Here is a 25182-nt window from a genome sequence, read left to right as displayed (position 1 = left end):
CCACACAGTCAAATGTCTTTGCATAGTTAATAAAATAGGTAAAACTGTTCCCAGGACTTTATGCTTTCAGTCAAACTCTATCTGTCACGAACAATTACATCTCTCATCCCACATCTTCTTTTGAATTGGGCTTGGATTTCTGGCAGTTGCCTGTGGATGTATAGGTGTAGACATTTTTTAAGTATCTTCAGCAAAATGGTGCTTGCATGTGATGTGAATGACTTTACTTGTCATGAGATGCTAAATCTAAAGTTTGGGCTAAGGGTACACTCTCTGTGGTAACGATGCATCACTCCTGTTACAGCATTCAGGCACTCATGGGCATGGCTGTGTCCCTAGAAAACTTCATCTACAAACATAGGCAGCAGGCTGGGTTTGCTCCATGGGGCTGCACTATTCCAACCCCTGGTCTATACTCCTGTCCTGGTCCCAGGCTCTTGCCGGACAACACACATCACTTCACAGGACTGCTGCTTGCCCATCAGAGGAGGGCTCAATGCCTCCTTCCCAACCTCACCATCTCCAGCATCAGGAAGCTGCAGAACCCACCGTGAACAGAGGTGGTAGATTAAGCAAAGAGTAAAACTTGAGAGGATGATGAGCAGAGATCACCCAACAGAAGTCTGACCTGAAATAATAGGGAAGAGCCCCGAGGAGAAATGAATGCAGGACAGCATGTTGTCAGACTAAAGGGCCACACCCACTCACCGCTAGCCCTCTGCATAGTCCTTTCCCACAGAGTGATGGACAGCCTCCATCAGTCTAACCTTCAAGAACTACACAACCTCAGTACAGTTGTCCTTGAGACCACCCTGATGCATGGTGACCTCATGTGTCAGAGTAGAACTGTGTTCCAGAGGATAGTCAGTAGATGGTTTTTGGGGAAGCAGATTGCTAAACCTTTCTTCCAAAGAGCCTTTGGGTAGACTCAAACCTTCAACCTTTTGGTTAGTAGTTGAACGCAATCACTGTCCCACCCAGGGACTCCAAGACCCTGGCTGTGTTAGATGCCATTGAGTCAGTTCCAATTCTATATACAACATGGCAGCCCCATATAGAACAATGAAACACTGCCCTGTCCTGCACTATCCTCACAATCATTGTCATGTCTGAGCCCATTGCTGCAGCCACTGTGTCACCCCATCTCACTAAGGGTCTTCCTCTTTTATAATGGCCCTCCACTTTCCCTAGCATGGTGTCCTTCTCCAGGACTGCTCCTTCCTGGTAGCTTGGATAAAAGTGAGATCTATTCAGTCTTTCAATAAATACTGCTTGAGGCATTGTTCTTGGTATTGAGGGACATAGAAATGAATAGAACTGATGAGGCCCCTGTCCTCATTGATGGCAGATGGTAGGGAGGAAGACAGGTGATGGACCCTTCATGTCAAACAGTGATAAGATCTCTGAAAAACATCAAATAGGGGAATGAAGTGGATAGAGTGACAGACAAGGACAGAAAGCCTATTTCAAGGAAGGAGATCAGGGCAGATCCTGGACCTGCTGAGCTGAATCCTGACTGAAGAGAAGAAACTCGATGGGAGAAGCATAGAGAAGTGTGTTTCAGGAATGAGAAGGGCCAAGGACAAGGATATGGGATGCAGAGTTCATTGTTGTGTGCTGGATTCTCATTTGCAAGGATCTGGACTCTGGTGCCTGACCTGAGTGGTGGGTGACAAAAATCTGTGGATCGCCCTAGATTATCTGGGTGTGGATCCCACACTTTGGTCTCAGACAGGAAGGTCAAACAGAATGGAACATATCAGCACATTTCCTGTGTGTCACAAAGGGAATTAGGAATGTGGCACTCTCACAGGTTTATCGTCCCTGGAACCTACTGCTGTTGTTGTTAAGTGTCACTGAGTCAATTCCAACTCATGGCGACCCAGTACAGTTTTTCTAAGGAGCAGCTGGTAGGTGTGAACAGCCAACTTTGTGGTTCTAGTCTAGTGCTGATCCTACAGCGCCACACCAGAAGTGACCCAGCACCTTTTTTCTCAGGTTCTGGAACATCATCTATGATCCATTCTCAGATATGGTCTCTGAGCCTGGTTATGAATGGAGGGTTTGCAAACTCAGGGGAGAAATCGGATCACTTCCAGGTCAATGAGCTAGAAACACAAGGTGGTTTTATGGACTCTGGGACTCTATCCAGGTTCAGCTGCTGGCTCCAAATAAGGCTCTCTCATTGCATCTACATTTTAGAGTTTGCCATCTCCAAGCTACCTGGAGACTCATAAGGTGAGGCTGGTTGACAAAGGGTCCATTAGCCAGCTCATAGCGCCGCTGTTCCCGACACTTCCCAACATGCATCTCTTGACACTGTCTTCTCCCAGTACGGCCCTTGGTCCTGATGGTGACAGAGAAAAAGGACTCCCCGGGAAACAGTTCAGCCATATCAACAAATGAAAAGGGATTTACACAGTAGACCCTAAGTAGTTCTCAAAGAGCCATTATAGATAGCAAGTACATGAAATGCATGTTAACTGTATTCTCCTTGAACAATGTGTGCAGGTGTGCTGCACTGTAGTGTACATTGCTTTATTGTGATTCATGGATACCGCGTTTTGTACAAACTGAAGGTTTGTGGCAACCCTGGGTCAGGAAAGTTTTCTGGCACCATTTTTTTCCCAATGGAATATGCTTACTTCATGTCTCAGTGTCCTGTTTTGGTCATTCTCATATTTCAAACACATTCATAGACTGTAGGATAGTGTCAGCATAACTTTTATGTGCACTGGGAAACCAACAACAACATGTGATCTGCTTTACTGCGATATTTGCTTTATCGTAGCGGTCTGGAACTAAACCTGCTTTATCTCTGAGATGTGCCTGTATCAGGGACACAGGAAATAACAAATTACAACCTGCTTTGTATTTCTTTGCATATTAAGAATAAACACAAAAACGACTTGAGGTAACACATTACTGGACCTGGGGGCTCAGGACCATAGTCTTAGGGGACAACATGGTCAATTGGCATCACAAAATTCCTAAAGACAATGGTCTACAACCTGCTATGGTGAGTTGCAACTGGGATCTTAAAAGTTCATGAGTGGCCATCTAAGGAGCAACTCTTGTTCTCTCATTGTGCAGAAGAAAGAAGAGTGATGAAAACTGAAGATGTGCAATCAACTAGTCCAGTGGACCAATGGAGTGGGTGACTATCAGTCATCACACTCTGAGACCAGAAGAACTAGATGGTGCCTGGCTACCTCTACGAATTGCTCTGAAAGGGATCACATTAAGAGGGAGAAAATGTGGAACAAAACTCAACATTATAAAAAGACCGGGCTTACAGGTCAGAAAAAGACTAGAGGAACCTTGATACTATAGCCCTTGTCCACGTTTCAGGTCTGAAAAGGAACTCACTCTCATGGCTCAGTTGTCAGCCAAATGGCATATAGGTATTAAAGTATGCTCACTAAGGAATGTTCAACTATTCAAGACCAAAAGGGTACCATTTACCTAAGAACAAAGTTCAGAAGGGATGGGAAGGAGAAAGGAATGGAAACAGGAACCACAGGGAGGAATTGGAGTCACTGTTTTTGCAGAGAGGGGATTGTAATCACTGAGATAAAACAAAGTATGTGATTCGTTGAACGTAAAACAGATGATCTGCTCTGTAAACCCTCATTCAATTCAAAATAAAAAGTTAAAAAATAACACCAACAACTGTATAAAGACAACTTCTTGGCAACTGTTCTTTGTGAAACCCTGAATTCTTACCATCACAAGAGGGACGATGCCAATAAAGGTGGTCTGGCTGATGAAAATCTCAGAAACCACCAGCTCGCTCATGGAGTCCTCCACCGGGTACTCCACCTGCCAGGTGATGTGCTGGGCCCCGGCCAGGCCACTGCTGTTGTCTACTCCAAAGTCGACCTGCAAGATCTCGTAGAAGGAGCCATTGGTCCTGGAAAACAAACACAGGTTAAAGTGCAACTTTAAACCAGGCTCAGCAGAATGCCAAGACTGTGATCCGTAGTCACACTCTTCCTTGTCACCTGGAAGAATTATTGCCAAGTTCAACTAGGTGCACAGCAGTGTTGGTGAAGCCTCATTTGTGGTTGCCCACCACAGCCCGTAACTTGGAGTGGGCTGGCAGACCATCTCTAAAGTTCTGTGAATGTAGACTGCTCCCCATTGAATGAGGCAAAATCTCTTCTCTGAGTCCACAGCTCTCCCTGCCCAACTCACCAGTGCACATGCCACAGTCCATGCCCCCCATACTGGGATGCCAACGAGCCATCCCACCTCCTTCACCATGATTCTAATTGTGAGGATTCCAGCTAGTTCTACCTTTACTCACCTGGTCTCCAAACAGTGGTTCACACTGAACTCTGCCTCCACTCAGCTGGTGTCTACAGACAGTGGTTCACACTGAACTCTGCCTCCACTCAGCTGGTGTCTACAGACAGGGTTCACACTGAGCTCTGGAATATGGGGAGAATGTGATGACTTCATCAGTGTGTGGGAGCATCATGAGATGAAGAATGTGAACTATCACACACAACATAATGCAGTGGTAGAGGTGGCTATAATTTTAGCAGTTTGAGTCTAAGGAAATCCCATACAGATGAATTCACAGAGAGCCTGTGTGTTTGGAAAAGGTGGGTGGGGCACATAAGAGTGAAAAACCAAATTACTGCCATTGAGCCCATCCTGACTCATGACAACATATAGGACAAAGTAGGATTTCTAAGCCTACAAAGTTTTATGGATTTGAACCACCAACGCTGCAGTTAGCAGCCCAATGCTTAGGTCACCTGAGCTGCATACAAGTAAAAGACAAGCGTAGCTGTCAGTATTTCATAGATGGGGAGGTCTTGTCATTGAGATGGATTAGTAAATTGTGTGTGGACTGCTGCATTGACAGGCTCTTGATGTGGTACTTTAGAATAAGCACTGGACTACTAACCACAACGTTGGCGGTTCAAACCTACTAGATGCTCCTTGGAAACCCTATGCAGGGTTGCTGTGCTTTGGAAATGACTCAATGTCATTTAGCAACAACAACCACATTGAAGGGAAAGGTCATTCAGCACAGATTTTCAAATGCCTCTAGCTCAGTCAGTTTGTTCACATAACCCCATGTCCATCTGTCCCCAAGATAGATTCACAGGCTCCCATAGGCCTGATTCATATGCCCAGCCTGTCCTTTTGCTACCAATGGTCCTTCCTGGACCAAGGTAGGCCAGGGAGTCTCTCCCTGCCTCACAGGGTGCTGGGCATAATCTACATTTGACCATCAACATGCAGCCTCTGAGAGAAGACTTCTCCCATCACAGACAGCTTTCTTCTACTCTCCTCAGATTTCATGCATTTGAATTACAGTGTTGATGGAGACTATTGAAAGTAATATGGACTACTAGGAGAACAAACACATTTGTGTTGGAAAAAATGCAGTCAGAATGCTCCCTCAAAGTGAGGAGGTAGAGACTTCATTGCACATACATTGGACATATTATGAAGCGGGACCAGTCCTTGGAGAAGGACATCATGCTTGGTAAAGTGGAGGGTCCGTGAGAAAGAAGCCCCTTAATGAGATGGATTGGCACAGTGACTGCACCCGTGGGCTCAAGCATGGCAATGATTGTGAGGAAGGTGCAGGACTAAAGTGTTTGGTTCTGTTGTGCACACTGTCACTATGAGTCAGAACAGACTTCACAGAACCAATCAACATTAACAAGAACAGGGCAGCAGCCCTGATGGCACAAATGGCTCAGTGCTCAGCTCCTAACCCACCAGCCTCTCTGTGGGAGAAAGACAAGGCACTCTGCTTCTGTCAAGATTTACAGCCCTGGGAACCCGACGGGCACATCTTATCTGTCCTATAGGGTCAGAATTTGCTCTATGGTAATGAGTTTGGAGTGGGTTTTGCCCATCAGTATGATGACAAGGATAGACTATGTCCATGGATGTGACCTTACTTCATACCCTCCCCAATGTTGTACACACTTACTCTGACCACCCAGAATCTTCAGACACAGCTCTGGAAAAGCCCAAGGACTCCACTGGCAGGCAGGGTGTGTGCAAATGGGAGCTTTGAATCCTCCGCTGTCTCTTTGTAAAGGTTGTCATGTATGCGGTAGATGTTATATATTGACTATGGGCCCCAGCCCTGTGAGAGGACTGGGGGTTGGCACACATGGGAATTCCTCCTGTTGCTGTGGAGTTGGTTCTGACTCATGGAAACCCCATGTGTGGCAGAGTAGAATTGTGCTCTGTAGGGATTCAATGGCTATGACCTTTCAAAGGCAGGTCAATAGGCATGTCTACCAAGACACCTCTAGGTCACCTTGAAGCACCAGTCTTAAGGTTAGCAGCCAGGTGCTTAACCATTTGCATTATCCAGGACCTCCTATCTCACCAGGGGACTCCTATTTACCCGGGCATCTCGACTGAAAAGAAAAGAAGAGAGAGATTGGGGACTGAGTTTTGAACTACTGAAGGGATTTCAGGATCTTCGATTTCAGCTTCAGTCACTTGTGTCCCAGACCCACACATCTGTCTACAGGTTCCTCCTGGTCAGAAGTGTTCATATATCCATCTGTAAACCTCCTTCTGATGTCCATCTGTATGTCTCCTCCTGGTCAGAAGCATCCACATGTCTGTCTGTAAGTCTCTTCCCGGTCAGGAGTGTCCACATGTCCATATGCAAGTCTCTTCCCAGTCAGGAGTGTCCACATGTCCATCTGTAAGTTTCCTCCTGGTCAGGAGTGTACATGTGTCCATCTGTAAATCTCCTTCTAGTCAAGAGATGTTCCAGCCCATCTGACCACATTCCCTTTTCGGGCTGCATCTGCTTTGTGAGAAGGATAACGTTGCTGCTCCTAACACCAGCCAGGCCCTTAATGGGACCCACAGAGGCTCACGCAGAGAAAGTGAAAACTGATTTGAGAAGAAACAGAGTCTGACACTGTTATCTGTGTGCCAGCTCACCCTGCTAGCCCCACACCTGGGTCCAGGTTAACAAGAAGAGGTCAGTCTATGGGCAAAAGGAGCAGGGTCTGCATGAAAGGCTGCCTCTCCCTGGAGGCTCCCTCTCCTCTCACGTTCTGCAGCCTGTGAGCTCACCATCCAGGAATCCAACAACGCAGCTACTAATGGAAGACCAGTCAAGCCCCAGTCATCTTCATGCGTAAGTGTTTTTAAAAGTCATTTCCCTCCAGCCAGAGGAAGGAGGTCATGCTTTCAGGAAGCTGGCAAGCTTGCTAATAAATCCATTTTGAGGGAAATGGGCTCATAACTATTAATTCTTTCTGCCCTGATTTAGTCTCGATAAGCCTTTCAGATTTAGAAAAATCCTTCATGAGGCATGATTCTCTCTGTTGAGTAATTCCCCAGCACCTTTCAGGAATTGGGAGCAGTGTTCAGTCATGAGACATCCATGAGACCTTTTCTCTGGGATGTAGGTATATGTGTATGTGAGACAGAGAATGTGTGAATGTGTGAGACTGTATGAGTATATGTGGGTGTGTCTGTGTGAGTGGGTGAGTGCATGTGAGGGGAAAACATTGGTATATATGACTGCATGGCATATATGACAGTGTATGTCTGTGTGTGAGCACAGATCTGTGTGTGCATCTGAGTGAGCATATTTGAGGGCATGCATATGTGATTATGTGGCACATATGATAGTGTTTATGAGTATATATATGTCACTTTGCATGTAAGAGCATGTGGATGAGTATATATGAGTGTGGGTTATGTGATTGTTGTATCAGAGCATGTCAATGAGTGTGTCTGTGAACACGTGACTGTGTGTGGGTGTATGTGATTATTGTGTCAGGGCATGTCTGTGAGTGTATGTGAGTGTGAGGGTGTGTGTGATTGTTGTGTCAGGGCATGTCCGTGAGTGTGAGTGTGTGTGGGTGTGTGTGATAGTTGTGCCACGGCATGTCCATGAGAGTATGTGAGCATGTGTGAACATGTGACTGTGTGTGGGTGTATGTGATTGTTGTGTCAGAGCATGTCAGTGAGTGTATGTGTGTGAACATGTGAGTATCTGTGGGTGTATGTAATTGTTGTGTCAGGGAATGTACGTGAGTGTATGTGAATGTGTGTGAACATGTGAGTGGGGGGGGGTTTGCAACTGGTGTGTCATGACATGTCCATGAGTGTGTGTGGGTGTATGTGATTGTTTTGTGAGAGCATATCAGTGAGTGTATGTGAGTGTGTGTGAACATGTGAGTATGTGTGGGTGGGTGTGATTATTGTGTCAGGGAATGTCCGTGAGTGTATGTAAGTGTGTCTATGTATGAGTGTGTGTATGTGTGTACACATGCTAGAAGGAATCAGACATGAAGTAGCTGTTTCACCTCTCAAGTTAGAGCACATAACCTCTTTCCAAACTGACCTGCTTCCCCCAAACCTTGTTTCCCATGGAAACCTCACCTTTCATAAGTGCGGAGCCTCCTTCTCGGCTCTTCAGCCCTCCCTGCTATGAGGTGGCTCTGAGTCCACCCTCTCTGCTTAGTGTGACTGCTGGCCAGACAAACCAGCAAGAAACAGGAGCAACAGGGAAGGGTAGGGGGCTAGATCTCGCCATTGCTCAGCATACCATTCACACTGACAAGAACCATAGTTCTGAGGGGAATGGAGAACTTCTAGAAGCTGCACATGTTCTTCAAAAGTTGTGTCATGTGCATTTGTAGATGGTTCTGGACTACCAGACCAAAACAGGGACGCTTCCCCTACACTCATTTTCCTGGAAATGGGACAAGAAGGGCAGCCCACACTTTTTCTTAAATGCTTTTTTTTGGGGCATTAACTTAAAAGATGACCAAAAATCAAGGTAAGCACTGCATGATGCCTAGACTGGACTGGTTACTTACAGGAAATCCAGTATGAAACTGAACTTCTGACTCCCCCTCAAGCTGACTAAACCGACAAGGACAAAGCCACGTCTGTATTGTTCTGGGCTCTGTCTGTAGTGGCTAGCATGGGGCCTGGCCAATTGTAGGAATTCAACTGGTATTTGTTCAATTCATTGAACGTACTCAAAAGACCCAGCAGGGCAGCCGGTAAAATTCTGAGGGATGTTTTTTGTATTCTGAGAGACAAGGAGTGACGGTTCTTGAGTCCTGAGCCATATTCTCATGCCTGGCTGGTATTGAGGAAGAACATTCTAGAAACTAAGACTCTGCCTATGACCAAAACTTCTGACTTAAATCTAGGACAAAAGTCTTCTTGTCATAAATGCTTCCATTTTGTACTTTTCTGTCCTACAACACAGCCTGTCACATCGGTAAAACTTTCTGCTACCCCTCTGGACTAGGTATGAGAAGTGCTTCATAAAAATGAGGTCTTGGTGACCTTGCTTATAAGTGTGAAAAAGAGCAAGTTGTAATCAAGCTTCAGAGTGGTAGTTAGAATGAACTTATAATTAGAATAAACTCTGGCAAATTGCTGTTGGTATTAAGTGCCATTAAGTCAGTTCCAATTCATAGTGACCCTGTTTCCAAGGAGCAGATGGTGGGCTTGAACTTCTGACTTTGCAGTTAACAGTCCAGTGCTTGTTTATAATTTTTCTGTATCAAATCCCCCCCCCCACTGTTAAACATTAGAATACTGAGCATTTTCATTTGTGATAATTATATTCTTTCAACAAATTCTTCATTTATACAGTGTAACAGAGTCCACCAATATAATGCAAATTTAGCTCCATTATTGTTCCTTTGACTGTTTTTTTGTTTTGTTTTGTTTTTTCAGAAATCTTTCCACTTTGGTGAGCTCAGAAGCCTGGCTACAGGTTCCCAGATGATCAATGCGCCAGGAAACATGTGATTTGGGTGGTTAGTCAATTTTCAAATAATGCCTTTATATCCTAACTTTGCCCTTACAGAACTTTAAAATTGTTCCAGGAAATTACATTCAGCCAAAATCCTGTCACCTAGAGTCACCTGAGAACTTAGCACCTTAGACCTTGTCACCCATTCAAACAGACCCCCAATGTACCTCCTTGATTGTGGCTTCTATATTAACCCCTGTAACTCCATAGTTCCTGGGAATACTTGGTCAAAACATCTGAAGTCTGCATTTCCCTGCTGTCCAAAATGCTTTTACATCATAATAAACTCTTTCTTTTTACTTTAAACAAATCTGTAGTTTTTCACTAAGATAGTACTTGCAGATTAATAGACTCTTTGCTTCCCAAAGATGCATCTATTCCCACAGTTAAAAAGGTGAGTTCTGCAAAAGCCTCAGTCACTCCCTGGCCTTACTGCAGGATTGTTCTAGAACATCGAAGTATGGCAACATTTTCAGTAGCATTTACTGAGCACTCCCTATGTGTAAGGGGGGCAGTAGAATGCTACCTTCCACTCAGAAGACCTGGGTTTGATTCCCAGTCAATGCAACCCAAGCACAGCTACTACCTGTCTGCCACTGGAGGCCTCTGTGTTATTACAAGGCTGAGCAGCTTAGAGATGAGCTGCTAGACTAGAACAGACTATGAAGAAAGGCCTCATGATCTAGCCTCAAAAATTTGGCCAATGAAACTGAATGGAACACAATGGTCAGCTCCATTGTGCTCGGGGTCACTGTGAGTTGGGGGCCAGTTGGACATTGGCCAACAACAATTATGTATGAGGTGCTAGGAATCCATAGGTCAAAAAACAGAGGAGGACCCTGACTTACTAGTCAGGAAACTAAATGTGTAGAGTGAATCCAGGTAATGATAAAAACTTACATAAACATAAAATGTTGTTGTTGTTAGGTGCCATCGAGTAGGTTCTGACTCATAGCAACACCATGTACAATAGAACAAAACACTGCCCGGTCCTGCACCAACCTCACAATTGTTGTATTGTTTGAGCCTGTTGCTGCTGCCACAGTGTCAGTCCTTAATGTTGAGTGTCTTCCTCTTTGTCACTAACCCTCTATTTTACCGAGGTATGGCTTCTCTAGGGACGGGTCCCTCCTGATCACATGTCTAAAGTATACAAGAATAAATCTGACCATCCTCCCTTCGAACGAGATTCTGGCTATACTTCTTCCAAGACAAGTGTTTTGTTCTTTAGACAGTTCGTGGTAAATTCAGTATTCTTTGCCAACACCATAGTTCAAAGACAACAATTCTTCAGTTTTCCAGCATTCTCATATGAAGTGATTGAAAATACCATGGCTTAGGTCAAGCTCATCATAGCCCTCAAAGTCATATCTTTGCTTCAGAACATTTTAAAGAGTTGTTGTTGTTGTTGTTTATTCCTTTGTTCTTTTTTTAAGTTTTTATTATGAACTGAGTGATGGTTTACATGGGAAAACATTGGCTTTGCATCATCGTTTCATTGCAATGATTACAATCTCCTCCATGCATCATCATTCAGTAGTATTTGCTTCCATTCCCTCTGGGTGTTTTTGGTGAGGGGATGTACACAAAAACACTCAGAAGTAATAATAATGTGAACAACCAAAGGGCCTGCCTCCTGGCCACCAGCACGTAGTCCCTCTCTTTCCCTGAGTCCAGAGTCCTTAAAGAGGTCTTTCGGAGCAGATTTTCTCAATGCAATGCATTGTTTGATTTTCTCACTGATGCTTCCATGAGCACTGATTGCAGATCCAAGTAAAATGAGATCCTTGACAACTTGAATCTTTTCTTTGTTTATCATGCTATTACCTACTGGTCCAGTATAAGGACTTTTGTTTTCTTTCTGTTGAACTATAATCCATACTGAAGTCTGTAGTCTTTGATCTTCATTAGTAAGTGCTTCAAGTCCTCTCTGCTTTCAGCGAGTTGTTAACGAATCTTTCTCTAAACCTTATGCCTTGTTCTTCTTCATATAGTCCAGTTATTCACATTATTTTCTCAGCATACAGAGAGAATAAGTATGTTGAAAAGATACAGCCCTGAAACACATTTCCAGATATTAAGCTATATAGTATCCCCTGTTTTGTTCCAACAAGTGTCTTTTGATCTATGTACAGGCTCCTTAGAAGGCAGGATGGCGAGACTTGGTCTTTCGTACTTTGGACATGTTACAGACATGAGGGAGAAGGGCATCATGCTTGGGAAATCAGGCCAGCAAAATAGAGGAGGATCCCCAACGAGATGAAATGACATCGTGGCAGCAATAATGGGCTCAAACACAGCAACAACTGAGAGACTAGGGCAGGGCAGGGCAGGGCAGGGCAGGGCAGGGCAGGGTAGGGCAGGGCAGGGCAGGGAAGGGTAGGCAGTGCTCTGTGCTGTTGGGCATGGGGTCACCAGAAGTCAGTACCAACTTCACAGCACCTAACAACAAGAGTTATTTTTAAAATTTTTAATTATGACTTTTTAAAAATTAAAAAGTTGCCATTTAGAAACATTTAAAATGCAGTGTAAAAGACACCAAGAGAGCATGAAGAGGTGTCTAGGGAGTATCTCTGAGAAGAGTTGACATTTGAGCCGAGACCTACAGGACAGACAGACGTCCCTATCCTCAGCGAATGTTTGCTGAGTAAATGTGTAAATCCAGTTCAAGCTTTAAAAAGGGAACGAAATATATTTTATCCCATCAGAATTAGCTCAAGGTGTGAAACTAAAAAGAACCTTCTCCAAGCCTTTGTTGAAGTTCACTGTTTCTGACCATCCATTTAAAATTCCATCTCCCACCCCTGCTAGTCTGACCACCTTACCTTGCTCTAAATTTCCCAAACATCTACCCTCTAACATACTAAATTATTTTACCAAACTAACAAACATGTTCAGCCAGGTTGCTGATAAAACAACAATATACAAAAATCATTTCTATTTCTATATACTGTGGTATAGGTGCTGGACTTTAACCAAAAGGCCTACGGTTCAAACTATAATTCAAAGATGAGGGAGAAAGAGGAGGGTGTCTGCTCCTGTAAAGATGTACAATTTCAGAAATCCTGTGAATGCCTATGATTCGGAATCAACGTGATCACAGCAGTGGCTGCGGTTTCAGGTTGCTAACGAGGGCTGGTGGTGCAGTGGGTTGAGCACTTGGCTGCTAATGGACAGGTTCATGGTTTGAACCCACCAACCAGCTGTTCTGGGGGAAGACGCAGCAGTCTGCTTCTCTACCAACTGCAGCCTTGGAAACCCTGTGGGGCAGCTCTGCTCATCTTACGGAGTCCCTGTGAGTCAGACTCCAGAGGATGGCGGTGGGTTTGATAGCCCATGTTCATGGTTTCTAAGATTTAATATCAATACGTCAATACTCTCAAACTGATTTACCAATTCAACAGAATTCTTATCAAAATCCCAGCTGCCTTTTTTTCATAAATTGACCAACTGATCCTAAAATTCATATGAAAATGCAATGTACTCAGAATTGCCAAAACGCTTTTTGAAAATAAAAACAAAGCTACAGGACCGATACTCCAACTTTAAAATTTACTACAACATATAGGGTTCGAAATAGAGTGTCACTGGGATAAGATGAACATATAAATCACAGGACAGTACTGACATTGCAAAAATAAACATTCATAATCCACTGATTTTTTTACAAGGATGCCAGAACAATTTGTGGGAAGTGGTTGGGCAGGGAGAGAAGAGTCTTTTCAACAAACGGTGCTGGGAAAGCTGGGTAGTCACATGAGAAAAAGTGAAGTTGGGCCCCTAGGCCATACCATACACGAAAATGAACACAGAATGCACCACAGACCTAAATATCACAGCTAAATTTATAAAATCTGTGAATGAAAACATAAACAATAAACTTTGTGATCTGTGTTCAACAATGACGTCCGAGATACCATGCCAAAAACATATGCAACAGGAACCAAAAAAAGAACATTGGACTTTATCAAAATAAAAACTTTGGAGCTTCAACTCAAAGAATTTAATCATGACTAAATTGGACATGTACAAACTGTTGAATTGCTGAGCTTTTGTTGGGTCTATTCTCAACAACAAAATAAATAAAACAGGGGAAAACGTTTGTTCTTCAAAGGACACTATGAAAAAGTAAACAGACAACTCACAGAGCAGGTTTATAAATCATGTATCTGATAAAACATGAGTATCTAAAATATTTAAAGAACATTTATAATCAACAATAGAAAGATAAATCATACAATTTAAATTGGGCCACAGATATGAATATATATTTCTTCAAAGAAAATATACAAACACCCAATGAACCCATGAAAAGATTTTAACATCATTAGTCATTAAGGAAATGCAAATGAAAACTACAATGAAATAGCACTTTACACCATTGGTGTTGCTAAGTACCATCCAGTCAGTTCTAAATCATAGTGACCCTGGATAGGGTTTCTGAGGGGCAGCTGGTGGGTTTGAACTGCTGACTTATCCCACAGTGCCACACTGATGGCTGTGTGTCATGGAGTAGGTTCCGACTCATAGCGACCCTGTACAAGGTTTCTGAGGCTGTATGTAAATCTTTACAGGAGCAGAAAGCCTCATCGTTCTCCTGCAGAACAGCTGGTAGTTTCGAACTGCTGACCTTGCGGTTCGCAGCCCAATTCATAACCACTACGTAACCACAGCACCACACTAGGACTCCATTAAGATGGTTATAATAAGAAATACAACAAAAAACATAAAGAAATTGGACCCTTCATGCATTGCTGGTAGGAATTTAACTGGTAGTCCTGGCGTGGCGCTGCAAGATAATGCCCTGGACCACAAGATGGGTGGTTCAAACCTACCAGTCGCTCCTTGGAAACCCTAGACAAGGTTGTTATGGGTCGGAACCAACTCTATGGCACTTCCCAACAACAACAGTCTGCTTTATAAAACAGACAATTCTTCAACAAATTAAACTAGATTTACCATATGACCCAGCAATAAAACACAACTCCACACAAAAACATGCATACAAATTTATGACAGCATTATTCATAACAGCCAAAAAAGTGAAAACAATCCAGCTGCTCATCAACAGATAAACATATAAACAAAATGTGGTATACCTATACAATGGGAGATTATTCAGCCATAAGACGGAACGAAGCACTGAGAGATACCACAATACAAATGAGCTATAAAACAAGATGCAGACTAAAATGAGCCAGTCATGAAAGACATCAGAATGGATGGTTCCTTCATTTTATTATCAAACTTTTTATTGTGAACTGAGTGAAGATTTGCAGCGCAGATCATCAGTTTTACAACCAACAATTCTGTATGAATCCATTTTTATGAAATATCCAGAAAAGGTAAAATCTATAAGGACAGAATGTAGATTACTGGTTGTCAAGGGAAATCACTAATGGAGAATGAAGAGTGACAGACAATGTTGTTGTTAGGTGTCATGGAATTGGCTCCAACTCATAGCGACCCTATGCACAACAGAGAGAAACACCTCCCAGTCCTGCGTTATCCTCACAATTGTTGTTATGTTTGAGATCATTGCTGCTGCCCCTGGGCCAATCCATCTCATTGGGGATCTTCCTCTCTTCGCTGACCCTCCACTTTACCAAGCATGATGTCCTTCTTCAGTGACTGGTCCCTGTTGATAACATTATCCAAAGTAAGAAAGACAAAGTTTCACCAACCTGCTTTGTAAGGGGTATTCTGGCTCTATGTCTCCCAATACAGATTTGTTTGTTCTTCTAGTACTCCATGATACTTTTAATATTCTTTTCACTACAGTTCAAATGTACCAATTCTTCTATGTTCTTCCTTATTTATTGTCCAACTTTCATCTGCATATCAGATGACTGAAAATACCATAGCTTGGGTCAGACATACCTTACTTCTTAAACTAATATCTTGGCTCTTGAACACTTTAAAGAGGTCTTTTGCAGCAGATTTGCCTAATGCAATAGATCTTTGATTTCTGGGCTGCTTCTTCCCTGAGTGTTGATTGCGGATCCAAGCAAATGAAAAGTCTTTGACAACTTCAATATTTTCTCTATTTATCATGATGTTGTTTATTGGTCCACTTGTGAGGATTTTTTTTCTTCACATTGAGGTAAAGTCCATAATGAAGGCTGTGATCTTTGATCTTTATCAGTAAGTACTTCAAGTCCTCTTCAATTTCAGCAAGCAATGTTGTATCATCTGCATATTCCAGGTTGTGAATAAGTCTTCCTCCAATTCTGACGTCACGTTCTTCTTCCTAAAACCCAACTCTTCAGATTATTTGCTCAGCATACAGACTAAGTATGGTGCAGGATACAACTCAGGTGCACATCACTCCTGATGTTAAATCATCCTGTATCCCCTTGTACTGTTCTGACAGTGCCCCTGAAAGTACATACAAGTTCCTCCTGAGCACAATTAAGTGTTCTGGAATAGTCATTCTTTACAATGTTGTCCAAAGTTTGTCACGATCTACAGCTGAAAACCTTTGCAAAGTCAGTAAAGTACAAGTAAACATCTTTCTGGTATTTTCTGCCTTCAGCCAAGATCCATCTGATGTCAGAAATGATGTCCCTAGTTACACAGCCTCTTCTGAATCTGGCTTGAATTCCTGGCAGTTCTCTGTTGATGTAATGTTGCAACTGTTTTTGAATTCTCTTCAACAACCCTTTGCTTACATAAGGTATTAATGTTATTGTCTGGTGATTTCCACATTCTGTTGGGTCACCTCTTTGGAATGGGCACAGATATGGATCTCTTCCAATTGTTTGACAATATAGCTGTCTTCTAAATTTCCTGGCATAGATGAATGGGCACCTCCAGTACTTCATCAGCTTATTGGAAGATTTCAATTTTTATTCTGTCAATTCCTAGAGTCTTGTTTTCCCCAATGCCTTCAGTATAACTTGGACTTCTCCCTTCAAAACTATTGGTTATTGAGCATATACTACCCCTTGGAATGGTTGAACATTGACCATTTCTTTGGGGGTACACTGACCCTGTGTATTCCTTACATCTTGTTTTGATGCTTTCTGCATCATTCAGTATCTTTCCCATGTTGTTGTTAAGTGCCATCATGTCATTTCCAATTCATAGCAACCCTGTATAAGTTTCCGAGGGGCAGCTAGTAGGTTTGAACCACCAGCTTTGCATTTAGCAGTCAAGTGCTTATCCTACAGTACCATGCCAGGATTCCGTTTGCCCACAGAATCCTTCAATATTTCAGCTCGAAGCTTGAATTTTTTCCTCAGTTCTTTCAGCTTGAGAAAATTTGGGCATGCCCTTCTTTCCTTTTGGTTTCTAAGTCCAGGCTTCTTTCTGTACACTTCATTACAATTCGTGACTCTGCCTTCTGGAGCTGCCCTTTGAAATTTTCTGTTCAGCTCTTTTACTTCATCACTGCTTCCATTTACTTAGACTACTCTACATTCAAGAGCAAGTTTCAGAGTCTCTTCTGACATCCATGTTGGTCTTTTCTTTCTTTCCTGTTTTTTTTTTAATGACCTTTTGCTTTCTTTCCCACAAAGTTTCTGATGTCATCCTACAGCTCTTCTGAGTTTTAGTCATTAGTGTCTAATGCATCCAATCTCTTCTTGAAGTGGTTTCTGAATGCTGGTAGAATGTATTCAAGGTCCTATTTTGACTCTCATGGGCTTATTTTAGTTTTCTTCAGCTTCAGCCTGAATTTGCATATAAGCAATTGATGGTCTGTTCCACAGTCTGCCCCTGGCCTTGTTTTGCCTGGTGATATTAAGCTTTTGTACTGTCTCTTCCCACAGATGTAGTCAATTTGATTTCTGTGTATTCCATTTGATGAGGCCCAGATGTAAAATCACTTTTTAAGTTGCTTTAAAAAGGTATTTGCAACAAATAAATTGGTTTTTCATATTTCTATCATACGATCTCCAGCAGCATTTCTATCATCAAGATCATATTTTACAATACTGTTGTTGTTGTTGTTGAGTGCCCGTTGAGTCTGTTCAGACTAGTTGTTGTTGGTAAGTGCCATCAAGTCAGTTCTGACTCCTAGTAACCCTGTTTAGGGTTTCCAAGAAGCAGGTGGTGGGTTTGAACCACTGACCCTGTTTGTGGTTTGCAGTCCAGGGCTTATCGTACAGCACCACATTGATAGGGTTTCCAAGGCTGTAAATCTTTGTGGGAACAGATAGATATGGGTTATTTGGGGGCACTAAAAATGTTCTAAATTAGACGGTGTTGTTCTTGTTGTTAGGTGCCATCAAGGTGTTTCTGACTCATAGCAACTTCATGTCCAACAGAATGAAGCACTGCCCGGTCCTGCGCTGTCCTCACCTTCATTACTATGTCTGAGCCCACCGCTGCAACCTCTGCGTCAGTGCATTTCATTAAGGGCCTTCCTTTTTCTGTGACCCTCTACTTTATCAAATATGATATCCCTTTCCAGGAACTGGTCCTTCTCAATAACTTGTCCACAATACACGAGATGAAGCGACACCAGCCTTGCTTTCAAGGAGCATTCTGTATTTCTAATCACATGAGGCCTTTAAATTGGAGTCTAAAGGTTAAAGACTGGGAAGTCAGAAAATGTTTAAGTGTCAGAGGGATTTGACACGGAGGAGATAGAGTCCTCCCATCCTCCCAACAAAGAAGTGTCTAGTTGTACTTCTAAGACACATTTCTTCATCCTTTACCAGCTCTATAACTGAAAGGCATAAATTCTTTTTTTTTTTTTTGGTCTTACTTATTATCATATAGTAGGGATGATTCCATAACATTGTGAATATACAAAAAAAGGTTCAAACCTGAATTGAATTCCTAAAAGTGGTGGATTTAATGTATGTGAATTAGATCTGAATTTATTTAAGTGAAAAAAACAAGAAAAACGAACGAAGGTGTTATAGATTAAGGTGTGATCCCCTAAAGATATCCTGAGGTCCTGCTTCCTGCTCTCCTGGTGTAGTGCTGTAGGATAAGCACTGGACCGTTAACTGCAAGGTTGACAGTTCAAGCCCACAAGCCAGTCCTCAGAAACCCTCTACAGGGTCACTATGAATATCTAGTGTATGTAGATTGTATGTAGTATGTAGATTGGACATCCAATCTACAGCACTCTGATGGGGTGGGGGTGGGGGAGCCTGTGCTTTAAACCACCTTGTGGTTTTCATTATGAAACTAAGACCAAATAAAGAAACGAACCCAGTGCAATGGACTCAGTTCTGACTCAGAGTGATTCTGAGGACACAGTAGGATGGTGGCACTGCTGGCTAATGGGTGGGACTGCAAAGTTGGTTTGAACTGCAAGGTCTGCAGTTGAAGCTCACCAGCCGCTCCTCAGAACCCCTATACAGGGTCGCTATGAGTCGGAACCGACTCAACGGCACTAACAAACACAACACAGGGTTCCCAAGGCTGTAAATCTTTATGGGAGCAGACAGCCTCGTCTTTCTCCCTCGGAGAGGCTAGTGGGTTCAAACCAAGACAAAGTGGTGAAAATCAAATTGCAAAAGGCTTTGCACTAGAGAATGCTTTTTATGAAAAATGGCACCCACGTGTGTACTGGAATGTGAACGTCTACCTCGGGAGGAGGAGGGAGAGAATGAAATCACCAAAGGGTGCAAAAGGGCTTCCATTTTATCTGTGGTATTTTATTTCTTTTACATTTGAAGAAAAAATAAGGTTCAACTGTCAGAGGACACACACAGGATTGAGTAAATAAGTGTATGTTAAGTTATTCTCTAGACTTTTCTTTAATGGGAAAATATTTTATTTAAAAATAGAGAGCTGCCATCCTCAGCCCTCTCGTGCTTGGTGAAACCTGCTCTGTGTAAGTTTCTAACACATATTGTTGGGGGTATAAATGCTCTAAGAAACTCTCCAACCCATTGCCCCACTTTGCAACTACAGGAAAATGATGTCCTACTCTCGTCTTGCCGTGTTAAATTTTTAAAAAAGCACCTTGTAGACTGGCTTGGGTGACCTTATTTTTGCTTACCAACACTTTCCAGAGCTGAAAACCATAAATCTCAGTAATGAGCAAACACTTTAGGCACCTCCACTTCCTCAGCTGCCAAGCCCATGACGATTTCTCACACTAACAGCTCACCCTCACTTACAGCTGAGTTGATTTCATCAGCATCACCGTGACAAGCCTGGGGACAGCTAAGACAATTGCCACATCTCACCCCCTCTGTCTTGTGTCTTTCTGACAACATCCCAAAACCATTCCAGGAAATGAAGATTCGAAAATCATGTTGTAGCAGCTCCTGAAACACAACTTGTAGTAGTCGGATCTCTGCTTCTTCCTATTACAATCTTGACGAAAACCTCTGTGATGCTATAAAATGACTACAGACCCCATTTCTATGGAGATGTTGCTAAAGGAGAAAGACAAAGTCATTTTTCTGATGCAAAAGTAGGCACGCATGGTGGATAAGGTATTGGGTCTTTGGAATCCTGGTGTGGTGCTATGGGTTAATGAGCTGGACTGCAAGGTCAGTTTGAACCACAGGATGGCAATTCAAGCTCAGCAGCCTCTACTCAGAAATCCATACAGGATCGCTATGGGTTGGAACCATCTCAACACAACAATAACAACAACAATTCTCCTCAAGGTGACTTGGCCAGAGAGTGCAGCTGGAAATTTGCTTCTGGGTGTCTCACATGCTGCTGTTTTTTTAACAAAACATTCCCGGGATTCAGAACCAACAAAAGAAGGTAGTGGTAGAAAGTCTGTCTTCTGTTGCTGACTCTTAGACTCCCAATTCCTCTACACGCACCCAACCACACTTATTGTTGGGTTTCTTATTATGCCTCTGAAGATATTCTGGAGGCCCTGGGTCATGCAAACAGTTAAGACTGCAGTGGCTAATGGAAAGTTAGAGGTTTGAGTCTATCTAAAGGTGCCTCGAGGGAAATGCCTGGTGGTCACCTCCCCAAAACTCAGCCATTGAAACCCCTATGGAGCACAGTTCCACTCTGCTGCACACACTTGGGGTCACCATGATCTGAGGTGGGATGTGATGGCAAAGATACTCAATGCAGCCATGCAGCCATAAGCATGAACATGTGTGATTCTTTTTCTCGCTTGCAGATAAATGGCGTTCATGATACAATCTATTCTGAGCACAGAACATGCAGCATCTGGTAATTGTTCTCACTGACAATGGAATGCTCTGGGATAGAAGTGACAAAGAGGGCCATTCATGTGGTCCCATCTGACCACAGATGCAGCAGAGACAATCGCTTTGCTCACATGGAGGGAGGCAAGCAGTGGCATGTTTGTGGCTGTAACACCAGCTGGAGCAGGGAAAAAGTGGAGCAGCCAGGACCCACCACCAACCAACGCCAGTGTCCAGAGATGACACATACCCCTCATTCATTCATTTGTGCATACTGCTTGAGAGCTAACTTCCTGGGTCCCAGCCCAGGGACACATTTCCTGAGGGAAGGGAAGAGCAAATGTGTACCCAGGGAGCACTCTAATTACTTCTCAAAGTCAGCTCCTCAGAGAAACCTTTCTCTTGCTGCCATGTTCTGCAAGGTTACGCTGCACCTATACTGGGAGAGCTTCTAAAGCTCGCCAGGCGCAGTGGCTGCTCCAGCTGAGAGCAGGTGCTTATGAGGCCAGAGCCCCCGGGCACAACATAGTGACCGTGGAGGGTCCCTACAAGTCCAGGGCCCTATAGGCAGCCTCAGAGGACCCCGTCAGCAAGTAAGCATGGGCTAGTTTGTGCTTACTTACCAGTCTACAGGGGACAGGTTCACATGTTGTTACCATGTCAAAGATTCTGCCTCTAGGTCTGTCTGGCATCTGTCTCTCTCCCAATCCCACCGCACCTTCCTACAGAATCAAAATCTCTTTTCCAATGTACAACCCGTAAGTTAGGAGCCCTGGTGGGTCATGCGTTGGGGTGCTTACAACAAGGTCAACAGTTTGAATCCACCAGCTGCTCTGTGGGACATAGATGAAGGCTTTCTGCTCCTGTAAAGAGTTTTAGCCTTAAGAAACTCCATACAGGGTCCCTATGAGTCAGAAACAATTTGAGGGCACACCACCAAAACAGGAATAGTCCTTACTAATCTGAAGTGGACAGAGATGTAATGAAAGCCATGCAAACCTGTTCAATACAGATCAGTAAGCCTGTGCTTACTTTGGTTGTTGGATCTTCTCTCTCGGTTCACAGGTCACCATGGTCCCCAGGGGGCAGCTGCAGTTGCAGCTGGAGCCAGTTTATTCCCCATGCTGTTACTGCCTTGCTGAGGCATCCGTAGTAACGGCATGCACACATGATGGCTTTCCCGGAAGGCAACCGTCTTCAGTAGATGGCCCAGAATGAGCTGCCTGAAGAACACTCATCAGAGGAACACTGAGACTCAGCGAGAGCAAAGTTTGTGAGAGGCCCTACAGATGTCTGACTGCAAGTTTACTTCCTTGGAGAATTATCTTGTTCTTGGACAGAGGGGTGGCGTAAGAGGGTACAAGGAGCAGGAAGTAGATTTCTGCAGCCTGAACTTGCTCCTAGATTCCAGACCCTCTTCTCCGACTGCCTATTCATCATCTCCACTCAGGTGTTGAATCGTTGACCCAGAGTGAACACGCACATCACTAAAACTGTCCCTTCTTGTCCATCCACCAGCTTACTCAGGTAAAGCCTCTGTCACCCTTCACTCCCCCCTCTAGAGCTGCTTCCATACACTCGGCAGGAGGCTTGCCCATCCCTCCCTGGGAAATCTGCTTTGGAAATATCATCACTTCTCTGCCTGTCCACTGCTTCCACCCTGGCCCAAGTCACCAACACCCTCTGCCTCGATCATGACAACAGTCCGCTCAAAGATCTCACTTGTCTACTCTCAGTGCCAGCATCTTCTAGGGACCCCTACGTCAGAGATTGTCACTCCCCACTTCACTAAGAAGCCACAATTCTGAGGAAGATCTACACAACCCCACCCACTGCTCCCAGGCCACATTTGCTATCACTCTCTCCTGGCACTCTGCTCCCTAAAGTCCTTCTCCCTAAAGTTCCCCCAGCACCAGGGACCCTCTGCCTCTGGTCTTTGCACATACCTCCCCCGCAACCCCCACCAGCCTCTGACCTCCAGAATATCTGGACTGTTCCCTCACCCCTCTCCTTATAAGGACACCTCTGGTTGTCTTCTGCACCTTCAGGATTTGCTCAAGTGCTCCTTCCAAGTGAGATCTTTGATGACCCTGCCTTGGACCCATCTCCCTCACTGGTGAGCACCCTCACATTCCCCTGATCTTCCCCACAGTGCCTGTCACTGTTATGAAGTTCTGTGGAGTTGGTTCTGACTCACAGCAACCCTATACAGGTTTTCTAAGGATCCCCTGGTAGGTGTGAACCACCGACCTTGTGGTTCACAGTTCAGAACTTATCTATCCTACAGTGCCACGCCATGAGTCCCCACAGTCCTTAGCACCTTCTAACAGACCACAGACACACCTCACTTCACTGCCCTGCAGATAGTACATTTTTCACAAACTCAAGGATGGTGGCAATCCTGGGTCCAGCAAGTCTAGTGGTGTGTGCAACATTAATATTAATATTTCTGTCACATTTTGTTAATTATTGCAATATTTCAAACTTTTAAAATAATACTACTGCATATTTAACAGACTACAAGATAGTGTCAACATCACTTCTCTATGCTCTAGGAAACCAACAAATTTGTAAATTCGTAGAACTCCCTATATTGTGGGTTGGTTTTATCATGGTAGTCTAGAACCAAACTTGCAATGTCTCCAAGATCTGCTGGCATGTTTTCTTCTTTTACCTCTTTTACAATGTTTTTGTCTTGTAAATTCAAGGAGGACAGGGATTTTGTGTGTTATGTTCCCAGAAATAGCTCTAGCACTTACAAGAATACCTAGAAGGCACATGTTGTTCCATTGAGTCAGTTGGTTCTAGCTTATAGAGACCCTGAATACGGTTTCCAAGGAGCACCTGGTGGCTTTGAACCACCAACCATATAGTTAGCAATCCAGCGCTTCTCCTATAGCACACCAGGACTCTGTTGTTGTTGACTCCTTTCTGCGTCATAGTGACCCGTATGGGTTTCTGAGGAACAGCTGGTGGGTTTGAACTGCCAAAACTGTGGACAATAAATACTCAGTAAGCACTCATAGATCCTGAATGAGTGAGTGAATGAATCAGTGAGTGAGACAGTCAGCTAGGTACAACAGAGTAAAGGCCCCTCAGTTTGACATCTCTGCCTTCCTTGGACCTTAATATTTGGATTCTTGCAATAAGGACTCACCCTGGCCCATCCCTAGCTGGGTCTACCTATGCATGACTCATTTGTCATTGTCTTCCAATAAAGATATTTATCTCTAGGGCATCTGCATTGCCCTCTGCAATATCTGGGAAATTTTTTGTTTGTAGATTTTCCTGCAAAAGACTGTCTCTATGGCCAGTAAACACTGGGAATGGCAAAGCCATGATGTTCTGGCATCTCAGAAAGCCAAACATAAGACTTGGTTCCTAACTGAATTGGCATTCAATGGCCCTTTATTGCACATGTCCCAGTACTCGGCAGTGTTGTTGCTGTTAGTGGAGATCATCTGTATAACAGAATGAAATATTGCCCAGTCCTGAACCAGCTCCAGGATCACTGATACACTTGAATCCACTGTCGATGTGATTGGGTTAATCCATCTCACTGAGGGTTTCACTGTCCTTCACTTTACCACAAAGGATGTCCTTTTCCAGTGACTATTGCTGCTTGCTCAGTGGTAGCATATACCAGGAAGGTGTAAGATCCAACCCCTAACTTGGAAATACTTTACAGTTTATGAGGCTCGGGATAGCCTAAGTTCTGGGAAACCAAAGTCTGACTCCTTCAGTGTGTATTGAGCAGACTCATGTTTAGAAAAACATTTTTCTATTCCAAAGGCTGGAATAACAAAAGTTGGAAATAACAATATTGTATGACTCGGAAATCCCTCACCTTGGTCTATATTCACAAGAAATATGAGCCAGGACACAAGTAGATATATACACACCCATGTTCCTCGAAGCACTGTTCACAATAGCAAAAAGATGGAGACAACCTAAGCATCCATCAGTGGAAGAATAGATAACAAACTTTGATACATACACACAATGGAATACTATGTAACACTGAAGAAAAGCATTGAATCTACCAAACACTTTACAATACAAATACCCCTGGAGGACATTATGCTCACTCAATCACAAAAGGACAAATATTGCATGAGACCAGTATTGTAAAAACTCAAGAAAATGTTTTCATGCTAAAAGAAATAAGTCACCAGGAATTGATGAAATAAAAATTGAAATCTTTCAAGAAAGTGAGGTGGCACAGGAGGCACTAACTCATCTCTTCCAAGAAATTTGGAAGACAACTATTCGGCCGACTGATTGGAAGAGATCCATATT

The 25182-nt window shown here is 43.5% G+C and overlaps 1 protein-coding gene across 1 annotated transcript in view; it reads right to left on the bottom strand.

Annotated features, from left to right (window-relative positions):
* The window catches only part of TMEM132B (transmembrane protein 132B), a 332897-nt gene that overhangs the window by 104162 nt on the left and 203553 nt on the right, over positions 1–25182 (bottom strand). The window contains exon 4 of the mRNA XM_006874524.1: positions 3727–3913. Coding sequence (XP_006874586.1) covers positions 3727–3913 — 187 coding nt within the window. The remainder of the gene's footprint in view (positions 1–3726; positions 3914–25182) is intronic.

Source organism: Chrysochloris asiatica, unplaced genomic scaffold (assembly GCF_000296735.1).
Source record: "Chrysochloris asiatica unplaced genomic scaffold, ChrAsi1.0 scaffold00281, whole genome shotgun sequence".
Classification (NCBI taxonomy): Eukaryota; Metazoa; Chordata; class Mammalia; order Afrosoricida; family Chrysochloridae; genus Chrysochloris; species Chrysochloris asiatica.
This window is presented reverse-complemented; position numbering and strand designations above follow the sequence as displayed.